Raw genomic sequence first — 16,896 nt, 5'->3', positions numbered from 1 at the left:
AATAATATAGTGTAAAGCGCATAGAGCCTGCTGTTGAGCGGGGATATGCGCTATACAAATGCTATCTATTATTATTATTATTGTGCCCTTTTTTTTAACCCCTGTAAGTTCGGAAGTCACGCTCGTTGGCTGGTTTGTTTCACACTGTACTCTCAGTACATGTAGTAACGCTGACTGCGACACCGAGGTTCGGTTGGGCTCTATGCTGTTGTGTTGTTGAAACACCTGACCTTTGCGTCCGCCCTACTCTGTAGGCGTATATATTTGTCTGTCGAGTGGGGTTCGATCGAACCTGCGACGGTGGGCGGCTGGTAGGTGCTGTGGTGTCGTGTGGTGTGGTTTGCTCCTTCTTACCCTTCAAACATCTATTCATCTGTTGTTCCTATCTCTGCTACCCCCTCCTGCTTTTCCTTTTTTTTATGCTTCCAGGACTCTTCTAATCTTTGGCTCTTATGTGCCGTTTGTGCTGCAAATGGCGTAAAACTCTCACTAAGTGAGTGGTTGGCGGGTGCTCTGGTGTGGTTGGCTTCTTCTTTCCTCTAAAACATCTACCGTCCCCATTTCCCCTTTTTCTTTAACTCTCACTTAAACATATCTCTCTTTCTTTTTGTGTTTGTTGCTACTCTCTTGTAACGCATCTAATCTTCGGCATTTATATGAGCTTATTGTGCAAGTTACTAAACCTGAAAAGGTGGGTGGATGGCAGGTGCTCTAGTGTGGTTTGCTTCTTCTTTCCTATCAAACATCTATCGTCTTTATCTCCCCTCATTCTTTTTTAATTTTTGTTACTCTATTGTAACACCTCTAAATCTTCGGCACTTATATGACGTTATTGTGTTGCAAGTGCCGTAAAACACTTACCAGAACAAACAAACCCGAAAGAAAAATAAACATTGTGTCTGTCGTATTTTGCAGCAGTATTAGAAATAATCTGTCGTGCGGGGTTCGAACCATGCAACGTTATATGGTTACGAGTTGGACAGCCAGCCAAACGCATGAGGTATTTCTGCCTAAAATATCCGTGTTTTGTCTCGTTTTCCGTACTTTCAGCAGTAACGCCCGTAAACATCTGCTCACTGGGGAGTCTGGTTGTTTTTGTGTAGGTGTTCTACATGATGTAGTACCGACTGGAAACGGTTGTTTACCGCCGCATGTCGACTGCAAACGTTCGTCAGTCCCACACGCACGCATGCACGCACGCACGCACGCACGCACAGACACGCGCACACATGCATAGTCACACACTCAAAAACACACACATGCTCTCTGTCTGTCTGTCTGTCTGTCTGTCTGTCTGTCTGTCTGTCTGTCTGTCTGTCTGCCCCCCCCCCCCTCTCTCTCTCTCTCTCTCTCTCTCTCTCTCTCTCTCTCTCTCTCAATCACGCTCATGCACGCGCACACACATACACACGCGCACGAATAGACACACAAACAGACACACTCACTCACTGAGAGAGAGTGAGAGAGAGAGAGAGAGAGAGAGACAGACAGACAGACAGACAGACAGACAGACAGACAGACAGACAGACAGACAGACAGACACAGAAGGAGAGAGAGAGAGAGAGAGAGAGAGAGAGAGAGAGAGAGAGAGAGAGAGAGAGAGAGAGAGAGAGAGAGAGAGAGAGAGAGAGAGAGTCATTGTTGTGGGAGCCCATGGGCCTGTTACAGTGGCGTATTTTGGCGTTGTTCCCATCCATGATTGGAGCCCCGCAGTGGCAGAGTGTGGCAGACAGTCCTCACTGTCCCAAGGGTTATATACAGACCAACTTGTTCTTACGGCCAAGTGTGTAAGATCACCTGTACAAACGGTCCCTCCCAACACCCCCCCCCCCCTTTTGCCCTTGAAAAAAAACCACCCATAGTGACAAAATTATTATAATATTATTATTATTATTATTATTATTATTATTATTATTATTATTATTATTATTTATTATTCTTATAATCATCTTTATTATCATTATTATTATTATTAGTGTTACTATTATTATTATTTAGTGTATTATGTTCCTCACTGCTCAAACTGAATCACCTGCAGGGAAAGAATAGTCATACCTTTTTTGTTAATGCTCTGGGTGTGCAGTTATTTTATCTGGTATAATGCTGAACTGTGATCTGGACCGCACTGGTTCAAAATCCCAATGGGGAGCTCTTACTGACCTGGCTCAGTCTTGTTGGATGTGCTGTGTGTGTGTGTGTGTGTGTGTGTGTGTGTGTGTGTGTGTGTGTGTGTGTGTGTGTGTGTGTGTGTGTGTGTGTGTGTGTGTGTGTGTGTGGGTCTGTGTGTGGGTCTGTGTGTGTGTGTGTGTGTCCATCCGTATGTGTGAAAGCTATGGGAGGATCAATGAAATATATGTATCTTAAGATGGCTTCTATGTTTCTGTTTTCTCCAGGTGATGAAGATTCGTAACTTTTTGAGAGACGCTGACAAGCCAAGCGGGCTGTATCCAAACTATGTACACCCCAAAACTGGCAAATGGGGACAACGTGAGTCTATTGTGTGTCAGTCTCTGTCTGTCTGTCTGTCTGTCTGTCTGTCTGTCTGTCTGTCTGTCTGTCTGTCTGTCTGTCTGTCTGTCTGTCTGTCTGTCTGTCTGTCTGTCTGTCTGTCTGTCTGTCTGTCTGTCTGTCTGTCTGTCTCTCTCTCTCTCTCTCTCTCTCTCTCTCTCTCTCTCTCTCTCTCTCTCTCTCTCTCTCTCTCTCTCTCTCTCTCTCTCTCTCTCTCCCTCCCTCTCTCTTTATCCCTCAATATGTCAGTGGAAATTCTTGAAGTTGTTTAGGGAATTTTCATGGCTTTATCCTACTCAGCTCGAAGCTGTTGGAATTTGAATAAAATCAAATAACTTTATAGTGCTGAAAGGGACCATAAAACCTTTATTACAAGTTGATGGTTGGACAGCTTCCAGGCCCTACTTCTGTTCTGACCCACTGTTGTGTTTGTCTCTCTTGCTTTTGCCCAGCACTAAATGACAGTTATTGTGTGGATGTGTTTCTATTTTCTCATATATGTAAACCCATACATGTGTGCGTGTATGAGTGATTGGTGGCTGCTCTGGTGGGGTTTGCTCCTTCTTTCTTATCGAATATCCATTGTCCTTGTATATCTCCTCCTCCTTTTTCGTGTTTGTTACTCTCTTGTGACACCTCTAATCTATGGCACCTATATGACCTAATAGTGTTGCAAGTGCTGTGAAGTTCACATTATAAATTAGCATCATCATCATCCGGTGCCTTGCCGATGGGTGTGGGCTATCATGGACCTCCATTTCACTCTGTCTTGCGTTGCAGCAATGGTGTCGGTTGGTCTTGCTGCTCCTAGCCATGTTGTCATCTTGTCCAGTATCTTTTCCCTCTGTCTGCCTCTGCCTCTCTTTCCATCAAACTTGCCTGTTGTTACAATATTCTCTAATGCTTCTTTCTGCATTGTGTGTAATTATAAATTATACAGAAATAAAGACCCATACTTGCACTGTGCTGTACTGTAACTGTACTGCTGTACTGTACTGTACTGTTCTGTTCTGTACATATGCCGTTGTCTCCCCAGATCACGTGAGCATGGGAGCGCTGGGCGACAGTTACTACGAGTACCTGCTCAAAGAGTGGCTGGTCTCCAACAAAGAGGACTCGGACGCCAGGGAAATGTACGACAAAGCCATGCAGGTGTGTAACTTCTCCGCTTGCTTCTCTTTACTATTCGTCGTTATAAATAGCCATTGCTGTCTCAAGACAATTCGCAAATGGTGAGAGGGCTCCACTTGTTAGTTCTGAATATTGTTTTTTTTCCCCATAATGTGGTGTTTCTGCCTTTCTTTCTTTCTTTTTCATTGCACCAAATGTCAGTCATGTCCAAATTCCTTGTTTTGAGAAACATAGATGCTTATGGCAAGGTGACACCAGACCACCTTCACCTTATTCAATTGCAAATATCTCAACTTCTATTCGAGATGAATGAGTATTTTTTACGTCAATGATAAGACAAAGGAACTTGCTTTAGATTATTTATACCAAATATTCCTTATGCCCAAAAATTAATGAGTGTCTAGTTCGTCTGTGTCGTGACGCAATTCAATTATGGCAAAACTACAAGGTGGATTGGTTTGATATTCACGTACAGGATGAACTATCATTCGAATGCCTCAACTTGTTGCTGTAGGCATTTCGGTTTTTAAAAAAAATTGGAGATGGTCACTCTTGTTTGTCTCTCCTCTGACGGAACGTTGTTGTCTTTCTGCAGGCCGTCTATGACAAGCTACTGGCCAAGTCCAACTCTGGTCTCACATACTTTGCTGAGTACAAGTCTGGCCGTCTGGAGCACAAGATGGACCATCTGGCCTGTTTCGCAGGTCGGTCGTGTTGGCCACTCTCGCAGACACTTGTTTTCCAGGATTAGATATTGCTAATATCTAATTTGTGTTTGCTTGTGTGTGTGTGTGTGTGTGTGTGTGTGTGTGTGTGTGTGTGTGTGTGTGTGTGTGTGTGTGTATGTGTGTGTGTGTGTGTGCATGCAGAGAGATTGATTTTGTTATATGAATACTTCCAGGCGATTAAAGGTTTATATATTTTACAATGCTTGTAAATAAATGTCACAACGGGTGACTACAAGTAGATTTTCCCAATCATCATTAGTTGTTTAAGATAGAACAGGTACACTTCCAGGTTGTTCACTTTATCTATAAGCACCCTCGACCATCCTCAAGCATATCATAGATGTCGCCACAGTTGCTGACACAAAAACCTGTTGTTCCATTTCTTAGACAGAAATTCTCTTCCAGTAGTCTGTGAATCCTCCAGTTTCTCATATTGTCTGCTTAATGTAAGACTGCCATACACCATTTTGAAAAGAGACTTACAATGGAGTTGTACACTGAGCAGTTGAAATATGTGTTCATTGAGAGAAATCTCTGCTTCAACCAGTCTCTCAAGTATAAGTTCGTTTAGAACAATCTCTGCTTCAACCGGTCTCTCAAATATAAGTTCTGTTAGAACATTCTCTACTTTGACTAGTCTCTCAAGTAGGACTTAATTCAGAGAAATCTCTACATCTGCCAGTTTCTCACGTACTTCGCAAAACTAAATAAATGTCACAAGTGACTTTAAATAGATTTTCCCAATAACCATTAGTTGTTAAAGATAGTACAGGTGTACTACAAGATCGTTCACTTTATCTATAAGCACCCTTGGCCATCCTCAAGCATTTGTTGCCACAGATGCTGACAGAAAAACCTTATGCTTTGTTTCTCAAATACAAGTTTTTTAAAGAGGAATCTCTGCTTGAATCAGTTTCTCAAATATGAGTTCTTTTTGAGAAATCTCTGCTTCAACTTCTCATATATGATTTTCTTTTAGAACAATTTCTGCTTTGACCTGTTTTTCGAATGCATGTTATTTCAGAGAAGTCTTTGCTTCTAGCAGTTGCTCCTAACCTTTTGTCTCTGCGACTTGTGTCCACAGCGGGTATGGTTGGACTGGGAGCCGAGGGCTCAGACAACAAACAGAAGTACTTGAACATGGGAGAGGAGCTGGCCAACACCTGTCACGAGTCTTATATACGCACAGGTAGGAGGTCCCTGTCCTTTCTTCCTTGATGCCTCCTTCTGTTTCCTTACCTCTTACACAAGGTCCCATTTAGACTTTGACATTTGTCTTTACTCACATCCTACCCATGCCACCTATGATGCGGTAAAAGTTCTGTTTCAGCTGCTTACCTTCACTGTGGTCTTTCTATTGTGTCAGTTATAGGAATAGTTGACAGGCTTCACTTTCTAGTAGCTGGACAGACTACTGCTGTGTTGATTGAAGAAAGAGCTTTTTCCTTCGCTGAAGATTTTGCAGGGAGATGCGGAAGTGGAAAAAAAAGGAGTTTGTGGAGAAAGGAAAAAAAAAAAACAGAGAAAGGAGAAGTAGAGGAGGAAGAAATAAAAAATGAAGCAGGAAAAGAAGACGGAGAGAGAAAAGAGAAGTAAGAGAAGAAGTAAAATTAGTGACGGAAAATAAAAGAATTAGTAGAAGGAGAAGAAAAAGGAGACATAAGTGAAAGGAAAACAAGAAAAACTAGAAGTAATCAAGAAAAATTATGAGGAACAAAATCCTCCCCCCATGTCTTCACATTCCTCAATATCCCCCTCTCCTCCTTCCCCCCAGCCACGGGCCTGGGTCCCGAGTCGTTCCGCTTCGAGGGTTCGGTGGAGGCCAAGGCGATCCGTCAGAACGAGAAGTACTACATCCTGCGGCCCGAGGTGCTGGAGGGCTGGTATTACATGTGGAGGCTGACCAAGAAGCAGAAGTACCGAGACTGGGCCTGGGCTATGCTGCAGGTCAGTGACCGGGATGCTTTCAGAATGGATTTTGTAGATTTTTTCCCAAATATTATGTTAGATAGTTGTGGGTTGTTTTTTTTATGATGGAAAGTGTCATAGGTGCGTTACTTTGCTGGAGGACTCACTGAATCACTTTCTTTGCTGTGTTTTGGAAGGAATATATATTTAAGGTCATGATAGCTCAGTGAATATCATTGCGGACTGTGCTGCGAATGGCCCTGGCCTGAATCCAAAAGGGGTGTTCTTGAACCTGGACTGTGTAGGAAATATTCAAGGCTCTATACCCGCTCGAATTGTTCCTGTTAGAGATATACGTTAAGTGGAAGCCTCCGTCTCTCAAATAACGTTTGAAAGGGGCTTTATAGTTACACGACACCATCCTAATGAGCAGTTGTTTGGAGGGCACCACTCGAAGGTTCTATTTCTTTTCATTCCATTTCCCAATCAATATAATGATCACAATCTGTGAACTGGTGTTTGTGGTGTGGTGGTTAGGTGTTTTACTGTTTTATGCAGAGGACCTGAGTTGAGTTCCTGTATGGGTAACATTTTAAAAAATGTTAGTCTTTCTCCTGGGACTTGGTATCCCTCTCAACCAGCGCTGGCCCTGACAGACAGGATTAAAACCCTCCTCTGGTTAATGATCACATTATTTTGATGGGGACGTTAGAACACCCACATTTAAGATTTAACCAAATGTGAAGCGTGCTGACAAAATGAGTTACTTCTTAGAATCAAGCCTTAAGGAAATAGATACATCTCTCTTACAGGTGGATAATAAAAGACAGATTATAGTCAAAGAATATGGTGGTATCTATAATAAAACATCTACAAAATTGACCTTTATGTTGATTTTTTGCCAATATCTCTGTGGATTGCGAGAAGTAACTCATTTTGTCAGCATTCCTGACAAATGTGGTGCGATCCTCACTCTGTACTTCTTGTCCCGACCCACTCTGCCCCCCCCCCCACCCCCTCTCACCCGCCCCCTGCTCCTGCCACTCCAGTCCTTGGAGAAGCACTGCCGCACTGAGGGCGGCTACACCGGCATCAAGGACGTGTACCAGGTGAACCCCCAACAGGACGACGTCCAGCAGAGTTTCTTCCTGGCCGAGACCCTCAAGTACCTCTACCTGATCTTCTCCGACGACTCGCTGTTGGCCCTGGACAAGTGGGTGCTCAATACAGAGGCGCATCCGCTGCCCGTTAAGGGAGTCAACCCTGCTGCTATGGAGCTGTAGAGGAGTACAATGACGATCGCTTTCTGTGGGTGATGTCTGTTTCTTTTCTTTTTTTCTTCGTTCTTGTTCTTTGCCGATTCACAGAGAACACAGGTAGGATAGTTCTCAGGTACAACCTCCGAAGGTGCCATTGTTAGTGGACAAGGAGAGGAGACACTTTTATTGCTCAGTAAAAATTTGCTCTAGATAAAGTGAGAAGGATTAGAGTGCAGCCTCTTTCCTTTTTGCTGCATCTGTGATTTTTTGTTTGTTGTTCTTTACGGATTTGGTAAAGAACCAAGATAGGATGGAGCTCAGGTATAGCTTCCGAAGGTGCCATTGTAAGTGTACTTGAGTGATAAGACTCGGCTCTTGTTCTTCTTGGAGTCGTAGAACCTAGTTGAGCAGTGTCTCAGGATTAAGCCCCAGGTGCCATTGTAAGTCATAATAAGACTGGAGAAAGATGACGTCTTTTGTTGCTCAGCTATCATTTGTACATGATGAAATCAAAACTGTACATGGCTCAGTGTCTAGGGAGGGGTTTGCATTTTAGTTTGTTTTATTGTTGTAAGAACTTTTGGGGAAAGTCTGTTCTGGGTTAGTTTTGTTGCCCTGCAATTTGAAAGGGAGCACTTTGTTTGATTGTTCATTTGTGTAGCCTGAGGACTGCTCGAATTAAGTTTTGTCAAATTAATCAGTAGGTTTGGGGGTGTTTGTTGGTTGTTTTGTTTTGTTTTGTTTTGTTTGTTTGTTGTTGTTTTTTTTTTTGGGGGGGGGAGGTGTTTTCTGTCCCTCTACAACTGCAGGACAGACTGTGGTCGGACAAAATTTCGTGGCATTTCTACAGAATTTATGTCTTGGGAGTGCAATACAACTTAAGACGCCGATTCATCTTCTTGATGTTGAACGGAGAAGATTGAACGACTTTTGTCTCTCTCCCTTGTGATCTGGATATCTCGTTACGTATCCCCTGACAGCATTGAGTAGCAGTTCCTCTCTGGTTACCCCATGAACTTCCGTTCCAAAGTCCAATCCTTGGACATTTTGTTGAGCATCGGTTCACCCTCTTGCTTTACCATGCTTGTCATCTCATGATGAGGTCTCTGAACTACCTGGTTACACTTCCTGATTGGTTTCACAACTATCAATTTTAGATTTATCCACAGAGTCAATTTTTTGCTCCCCCACCCCTAAAAAACACTCAAAATATTTCAAATGTCTGTTTTTTCCTCTTTCTTTCGTAGTGTAACCATTTACATCTGTTTGTCGTTCCGTTTTGGGGAAGCTATTTCAAGGAGTGTCTTCATCTGTCTGTGGAGTTGATTACATACATCACAAGTTGACCCTGACAGGCAGGGTCTAAGTAGCCGGCCTCCTGAAAGATCTTGATTATATCGTTGAAGACATTAGGCATTTACAATCAGTCTTGGTGACAATAACATTTACCATCATTGTCCACTGGGGAAGAAGACCCTGTGACAGTAATTTATATTGCATTCGCTCTTTTGTGATCTGTATAGGAGTCGTTTTTGATTAGTTTTGAAATATTGTCAGCCTAAGTTTTTCCAACTTAACTTTGATAAAAATCAAAGTTAACCTTTTGCACTATTCAACCCTTGCAGACCACAATGGAAAAATGATTTGTCATAAACTCAAAATTATTGTGCCTTTAGCATGACCTCTACTACCATATTCACCCTATTAAACTGAACTATGGGCAGAACTCTTGAGTTTGAGACCCCTTTCAGACGAGGGTACAACTGGAAAAAAACAACAACAAAAAACAAATAACAACAAAGTTTAGTGTATTTTGAATGGTAAAGTTAAATTTTCTGTTACTCTGTAAATGTGATATTTTGATCTTTTCCCATTGTGGTGTTCACTTGGTTGCAGAAAAAAGAAAAATCTGCTTGCCCTAACGTATTTATGACCTCATTAATTTGTGTCATGCGTATAATATATTTATATGTAGAGTGGTTTGTATCATGCGTCTGTTGTTCCCATGATATAGAATACATCGGTCATTTGATTTCTTTCTGAAGTTCCCAGGCGGAACAGTCACTGTTGATGTGTGCCGATGTTTGTCATATCACTGGGTTTTACACGTATGTAGATGATCCTTCTGTGTGGCAAGTTTGTCTCTGTGCAGAGTTCTTTGGAAATAATGGATATCAGGACTTTTGAAGTCCACATGATGTTGGTTTTTTGGGGGGTTTTTTGGTGTGTGTGCGCTTGTTTGTGTATTGGAGGTGGGGGGGGGGGGGGTATATTTATGTGTGATTGTGTGTGGGGAGGGAGAGAGAAAGTGGTGGAGGAAATGATGAGAAAGAGTAATAGTTATGGAAGGCAGAAACAAAAGAAAAGACATTGAAGGGAAAAAAAAAACAAGAAGGGGGAGGTGGGAGTGTTAAAGGAGAGAAAGAGAGGGAGAGTGAAACAATGGGTTGTTGTGGGGACACGATGCTTTTTAGTGTGAAAGTTTCGAATTTTTTATGACCGTTCCTTGTTAGTTTTACATGTTTCTCGTTGTGATGATAGATGACTGACCCTTGATGATGCATGTTTTGAGGCATTGTCAATTTGATAAAATTTAGTCGCCAGCCTCCTAAAGCAATCATTCTGATGTCAATATTTAATTCAGTCTTCAATTTTATTTTGTTCTTATACAATATTTTTGTGTCATGATGTAGATTGTGATGATTTGTCTGGCGTCTTTAGAGTGTAGTCTGTGTTCCTTTGTATGGGCGTGGGGGGTTGGCAGGTGACCTGGTGTGGTTTGCTCCATCTTTCCCATCAAACATATATCGTCCAGAAATGAGAGCTGTCATTGTCATTGGATATGTGTGTCATGTCTAGTATCTGTAATAGTTTTTTGTGCATGTAGGTGACTTCTGACTGCGGTGAAATAGGCTCTTCGCCGCTGCATGCTGAAGACGTGAGTACGAGTCTGTAAGGGAAGTTTTTTGGGTTTTTTATGTGGAGTTTCGCTATCTGCTAGGATGGTTTCCCTCTCAGCCCAAAGTTGCCGGAAGCAGCATGCTTCCTAAATAATACAAATTGTACTGAAGTTGGGAAACATCTTTAACTGTCGTTGCAATTGTTGCACATAAATGTGCTCATGACCTGAAACATTGACTGTCCTCCTGGTGTGTGAACTAGAAGTGTGTGTGTGTGTTTTATGTATTTTTACCCAGTGTAGATCAATACATCATATAATTAAGTTTAAAAACTACTGCTTTTTATGACTCGTTATCATAGAGTTGATATTTACATAAACATTCCCTTTTTAAGTGGTTGTTAACGGAATGACTGCGGTATTGTACTACTAATGTGTGAGAGCCAGATCTTCTGCATTTCAGTTTGTGTACATCTGTATTATTGTGTTCCGTTCATTAGTATGTTCTGTACATATTTGAATTCTCTTGAAAAGATGCTTCATCATATTACTCGGATGACTACATCTTTAATGTCCGTTGTGTTTTCTGTGTGGAGTTTTGATGTAGATGATTATGATTCTTTTTGGTTTCCTCTGTCCTTATTATTTTCTTTGGTTGGTTTAGACTTTTTTCCTTTTTAAATTATTTTTTTTGATGGTGTGGGGGCGTGATGTATTCTTAACACATTGTTTTGTGGTTTGTGTAGTTCTACTTAAGTATGTGGTTGGGTGTGTGTGTTCTTCTATTTGCTTGCTCATGTGTTTATTTGTTTGTATATGTATGAGAGGCTGAGAGAGAAACTGAGAGCTGTATCTGTTTGCTTGCTCATGTATGTATTTGATTGTATGGATATGTGAGATCGAGAGAGAGAGAGAGAGAGAGAGAGAGAGGGAGAGAGAGAGAGAGAGAGAGAGAGAGTAGTAGTACATGATGTAAATTATTGCTAGATATTTATTTGTCTGAACTAACAGTGGGTTATATCGCAGTTGCTGTGAGTGAGACTGTTAGTGTGGTAGTTTCCGTGGCTTCTAAATTCTGTAGATGGCTGGAGATCACCACTGGCAGCTCCTACTTCTTTTTTTTTACTGTCTGTCTGTCTTTCTATTTCCTACACTTAATGATCTTAAGTGTGTCAGCGTGCCCCTCTTTACTGACACAAACATTGCTTGGCCTGTCCCCCTTTATCTCTTGTACCACAAGGCTGTGGTTGCAGTTTGGACTTTTTTTTTTTTTGGTTGTTTAAAAAAATATATTTTTGCCTTTCATGTCGCTGCTGTTACAGCAAATTGTGATGCTTTATCGCTGTGTACCAACTATGATTGACTGCTCTGTGGTGGCAGAATTTAACTACTTAAATTGTCTGACAGACAGATCAATAAGCTGCTTTGTGCGATTTCCTTTGTGTGGTTTGCTCCTTCTTTCCTATCAAACGATTATTGTCCTTTTCCATCCTTCTTTTTTTGTGTTTGTTACTCTATTTTAACACCTTTAATCTTCGGCTCTTATACGACCTAATTGTGTTGCAAGTGCCGTGAAATGCTTACTAACATAAGACAATAAAACAGCTGATATACCATGTAGGTCTCTTTTTTTTTCTTTTCCTCTATTGTCTCTTGCTTTTTTCCCCCTGAGCTAAATGATCTTTTGTCATGTGGATAGGCAGTTGAAAAATGGAGGACCACCTATAATTCAGGAGAAAAGTGGTCATCTTAGACAGGTAGTCTCAGTGAACAACGTCATAATGATCTAAAAAATTTTTTTTAAAGATGGAAGGATGGGGGAATGGGAAATGGTAGTTTGAAAAGGTAATCGTCTTTGACAGATGTTTGGTTGTTACAGCATGTTCGACTGTATTTCTCATTTCTCAAACAAATAGACTCAGACTAGTGTTTCCCTGTTGCCGGGCCAGAACCTGTGGTTTTCCCACAGCCATGTTTGTGCTTGTGCTGGGGAGGTGTCATTTTTCCACCTGAATCAATGGTGTATTGTAATGTTCGGCACTTGAACATGCATGCAAAGGACATCTGTTTAATTCTCGTTTTGGAAAGATGTTTGATGAGTTGTCTCATTCTGCAGGGATGTATCCCATTTGTCCGAGATTAGTGCCAACAAGCAAAATCAAAGCAGCCTGCCTCTAAAATTATTTAAATTGTGTTGATGAAGGTGTAAATGATTTATAGAAAAATCTAAGACTTAGTTGGTGTTCTAAATTTCATAGCTGTGGGACAGCTTATTGGACTAGATGTTTCTTTTAATTCTGCCCTAGTTTGCTTCTTCTTATTCTTGGTTTCACCTTTATCTTAATCTAGGCTTTTTTATAAGCTCCCGTGACCTCACAGTGTCGGCGAGGATTGTGCATTAAAGATTCTTTTCAAAATGAAGGTGTGAGAAATAACCAGATGGCTGAAAGAGATAACCTTACCTTACTTCATTTGCTTGTAGAGGTGTGGTCTCTTAATAGGTGGTCTTTAAAGAAGTAGTGTTAATACTTACTTCTCCCTCTGTTTGCACATAATGCTGGACTGTTTGCTGTAGTTTGTTCCCAAAGGAATGCAGAAGTTATCTACAAGTGTGTATAGGTGTAGCTGGACCTGTGGAGATTGATTACATTTTTTGGTTCCTGTGAATGGTGGAAGCTGTCAACACTTGTTGAGTATGTTAAGCTTGGTTTTTTTTTTTCTTTGTAGTATATAGTTTTGCTGGCTGTATTGAGCTACTGCTCCTTTGTTTCCCTCTGTTGTTTCAGACCGTCTATTTTGCTCTACTAAATGATCATGATAGTGCCAATGTTCTTTTCTGTACTTGAACTGAACTAAGCTTCGGGTGATGGAGGGTGCCACTGGTAGGTCCCACGTCTGTTCTTTCTCTCTAATATTTCCTGTCTATCTGTCTTACTTTTTCTCTGCAATAAATAACCACATATTATGTCCATGTGCTTCTCTTTTCGCTCACATACAATACTGAACTAGGCCCGCTTCTTTTGTTATGTGTCTGTCTGGTGTCCTGCTATGACACAGAATTATGTGGCCATCATTGTGTCAGTGTCTTTTTTTTTACTCTGGCTCAGTCACAAAGACAATCACCAAAGTCTGTGGTGTATAATTCAGACATCAGGGCATGCAGCATCGCTGAGTTATGGTTACCAATATTTGCACTTAACTGTGTGTGTTATCATTTTTGTGTCCTAATAGTAATAACTAAAAGATCGTTGGTCGTTGGCTGTAGGCAGAGTTGGCAAATAACAGTCTACATATTTTTGTAATGCTTGTTGTATATTTTGTCTCGTTACATCATATTCCAATCAGTTCAGCTTTATGTCTCCATCTTTCTCTCATGTAGATTTATATGCATATTCAAGTGTGTGTGTGTGTGTGTATTTGTACATTTAGTTTTTATTTTATTGGAGTGGAATTTTCTGTTTATTCCACCTACAGGGTGTGACTGTGAATTTTTTAACAAATATTTTTCTCCAAATGCCCTGCCTGTGACTCGTGTGTCTGGTGTATGCTGTGAGAATTTTAAAGATTCTGTGGACGATAAGCGGGAATTTGGAGAGTGCATGCAAGGGATTCCACAATTTTATACACCCAGTGGGGAAGGGTGTTTCCTTAAAAACAGCTATAATTTAGTCTTAAATAGCGAGCCAGTGAAATGTGGAACCTTAAACGCCACTTCAGTGGTGAGCTGGATTTAAAGAGTTATTTGTGTCAGCTTGCTGCTCTTTTTGGAAACTGAAGTATACTGTTGGCTCTGTTGTGATATCCAACACAGTAAAAAAAACAAGAGATTGCAACTCTCACTATAAGCAGTTTTTGGTTGTGGTGTCTGGGGAGTGATTTTGGCTTTTTAGCCTGGTCTGTGTGCGTGTGTGGCCGTCGTCGGTCTTCCTCTACTTGTTTTCCTTTTTATTTGTGCTTGTGTATGTACGTGTTTGTGTGTGTGTTGGTGGGTGGGTGTGCGCGCTCGTGCAACACAGCTTGTATTTGAATACAAGTCAGAGTGACCATTGATCTGATCAATATGTCATGTCTGTTGTTAACTCTATAGGTTAATGTAAGTCATTTTTTCAACCCAAATTATAAAAAGACTTTTATGTCAGATGCTTTAATAGTTCTTAGAGGTGTATTCGTCCACATTATTTGTGTAAGTTTATTTGATTCAGACCACTATAATAATAATAATAATAATTGCATTTATATAGCGCATATCCATGCTCAAGAGCATGCTCTATGCGCTTTACAACTATTATTTCAGCCCTTATGTGGCCCAGATTCCATCACCTCCAATTCTTATTATCAGTGACTTTGAGATGTGCTCTAGATGTTGAACAATAAGTGGATTTGTGTAGATGAATTGTTAAGTGCATGGAGCCTTCTTGCTTATAGGTTTATATGTGGGATGCAATCTAGATAGTTAAAAATCTTGGCAGTATTTTATATATTAGTGTTTGAGTGCCAGTTAAATGGCAGTTTATGCTGACTTCTCCCTTAGAAGCTGAGAATGTTTAGGAATATTTTAGTCTGTCTTGGTAGTAATAAATTGTAAAGCGTATAGAGTCTACTTTCTAATTGGGATGATATGCAGTACATTAAATAAATCTGTTATTATTATTAACATCGACTGATAACTGGATTTTTCTCTGAGCGTTCATGTTAAGACAGGTGTGTAGTGTGATGCAGATGAGGAGAGTGGAGTTATGCAGTTGGGAGCGCCGTAAAACCCCATACTAAAACAAAGAGTGGAGTGAGTGGTTGTTCACTGGTGTTGTTCACTGGTGTTGTTCACTGGTGTTGTTCAGATGTTGTACTACTTTGCAGACCCAGGTCCGTGTGAACACGTTTTAGTTACTGCTGTAGTACTTCGCTGTCACTGCCACAAGAACAAGAACAATGTGCAGGAACTCCCGATATTGTTTCACCCCTTGAAAGACTGACCGAGAATGTAGAGAACACTTTCTGCTGGTGGCTGGAGGATGCCACCGGTAGTTCCTTCTTCTTGAGTTTTTTTTTTTTTACCTCTGTTGTTTCTATCAATTTTGCTTTTTCCTACTGTATAATACCATATGACCATTATGGTGTCAATGTGCTTCTCTTTACTTTTACTCTAACAAAAACATTTTCCCTGTCAAAAGTAGGCGCTGGAAAGCTAATAAGTGCTAGTTATATTTCTTGGTGTCTTTTTACATGCATAAAAATAGTAGATACCATGAGGAATCTACCGCAGCTTTTTAGAGTGTGAGGTGTTCTCTATTGACTGCTAAGTGTAAGACTCCTCGATATTCCTTTTTGAAAAAGTGACCTTACACCAAGTTACACTGAGCAGCTGCTTTGTTCTCAGCCCAAAGCTGGGTCTTTATGTAGTTCAACATTTTTCTTGTGACAATGACAGGAAGTATCTGAGTGGAACTAGGTTTAAATGAAATGCCAGCAACAGATATTTTTCTTGAAGGTGTGTCTCTGAGTGTTTAAAAATGGTGTTTTGGCTCATTTTGTCCTCTGTTTCTGTACTCGCAGGCTGACTGGTTGTCACTTGTGTTGTTGATGAAGGATGCCATATTTTGCTTCAGAATGAAGTCACCTGCCTTTACTCAAGAATTTTATTGTGGCCGTCAATTCAGAGATGCAATCAAAAGTTAATGAAAAACGCAAGAGGGGAGGGAGGGGGGGGGGGGGGGAGAGACCGACTGAAAAAGTGAAAGATGCACCGTACCCGCAAGAGAGAGAGAGAGAGAGAGAGAGAGAGAGAGAGAGAGAGAGAGAGAGAAAAGCTGTAGAGTTAAACGCATCTTTCGATGTTGTGAGGTGGTTCATGGCCTAAGTGTTTGAGATTGTGTATCATGTATGGCTGCACATAACGTCATTAAATGATGGTAGCTATGTACGAATTGTGAACACACCGGCATATAATTGCAGGCTCACCCATACATACCTTACCTACATATTACGCATACACATACATAACACAGTAACACATATGCACTCGCACTAACACAAACACAAGGACACACATACATACACAAACGCAATATAAACACGCACACACACACAGACACATACACTCACAAACACATACACACACTTTTATACACACACATTCATACACAAACACACTCACAGATGAACATGCACACACACTCACCCTCACGCAAAAGTACACTCACTTATCAACATACGCACACGCGTGCACACACACACACAGACACAAACACACACACAGACACAAACACACACACACACAAACAAGCAAACAAACTCACACACACACATACACACACAATACACACTCACCTGTCTACACATGTACAGACCAGTAAACACTCTCACACAAACATAAACACAGGAAAACACAACCCCTCACCCCCCACCCCCACATATACAAATACAGACACATGCATGCACACACACACACACACACATTCACACA

At 41.1% G+C, this 16,896-nt stretch overlaps 1 protein-coding gene across 1 annotated transcript in view; it reads left to right on the top strand.

Moving 5' to 3' along the window:
• LOC101859302 (mannosyl-oligosaccharide 1,2-alpha-mannosidase IA) overlaps window positions 1-15,586 on the top strand; it is a gene marked incomplete in the record, with an annotated part of 74,873 nt that extends 59,287 nt beyond the window's left edge. Inside the window, 6 exon segments of the mRNA XM_013089682.2 lie at window positions 2,394-2,487; window positions 3,545-3,660; window positions 4,235-4,343; window positions 5,452-5,556; window positions 6,142-6,314; window positions 7,325-15,586. Coding sequence (XP_012945136.1) covers window positions 2,394-2,487; window positions 3,545-3,660; window positions 4,235-4,343; window positions 5,452-5,556; window positions 6,142-6,314; window positions 7,325-7,558 — 831 coding nt within the window.
• Between the last annotated feature and the right edge of the window lie 1,310 nt (window positions 15,587-16,896).

Source organism: Aplysia californica, unplaced genomic scaffold (assembly GCF_000002075.1).
Source record: "Aplysia californica isolate F4 #8 unplaced genomic scaffold, AplCal3.0 scaffold00026, whole genome shotgun sequence".
In the NCBI taxonomy this organism is placed as follows: Eukaryota; Metazoa; Mollusca; class Gastropoda; order Aplysiida; family Aplysiidae; genus Aplysia; species Aplysia californica.
This window is presented reverse-complemented; position numbering and strand designations above follow the sequence as displayed.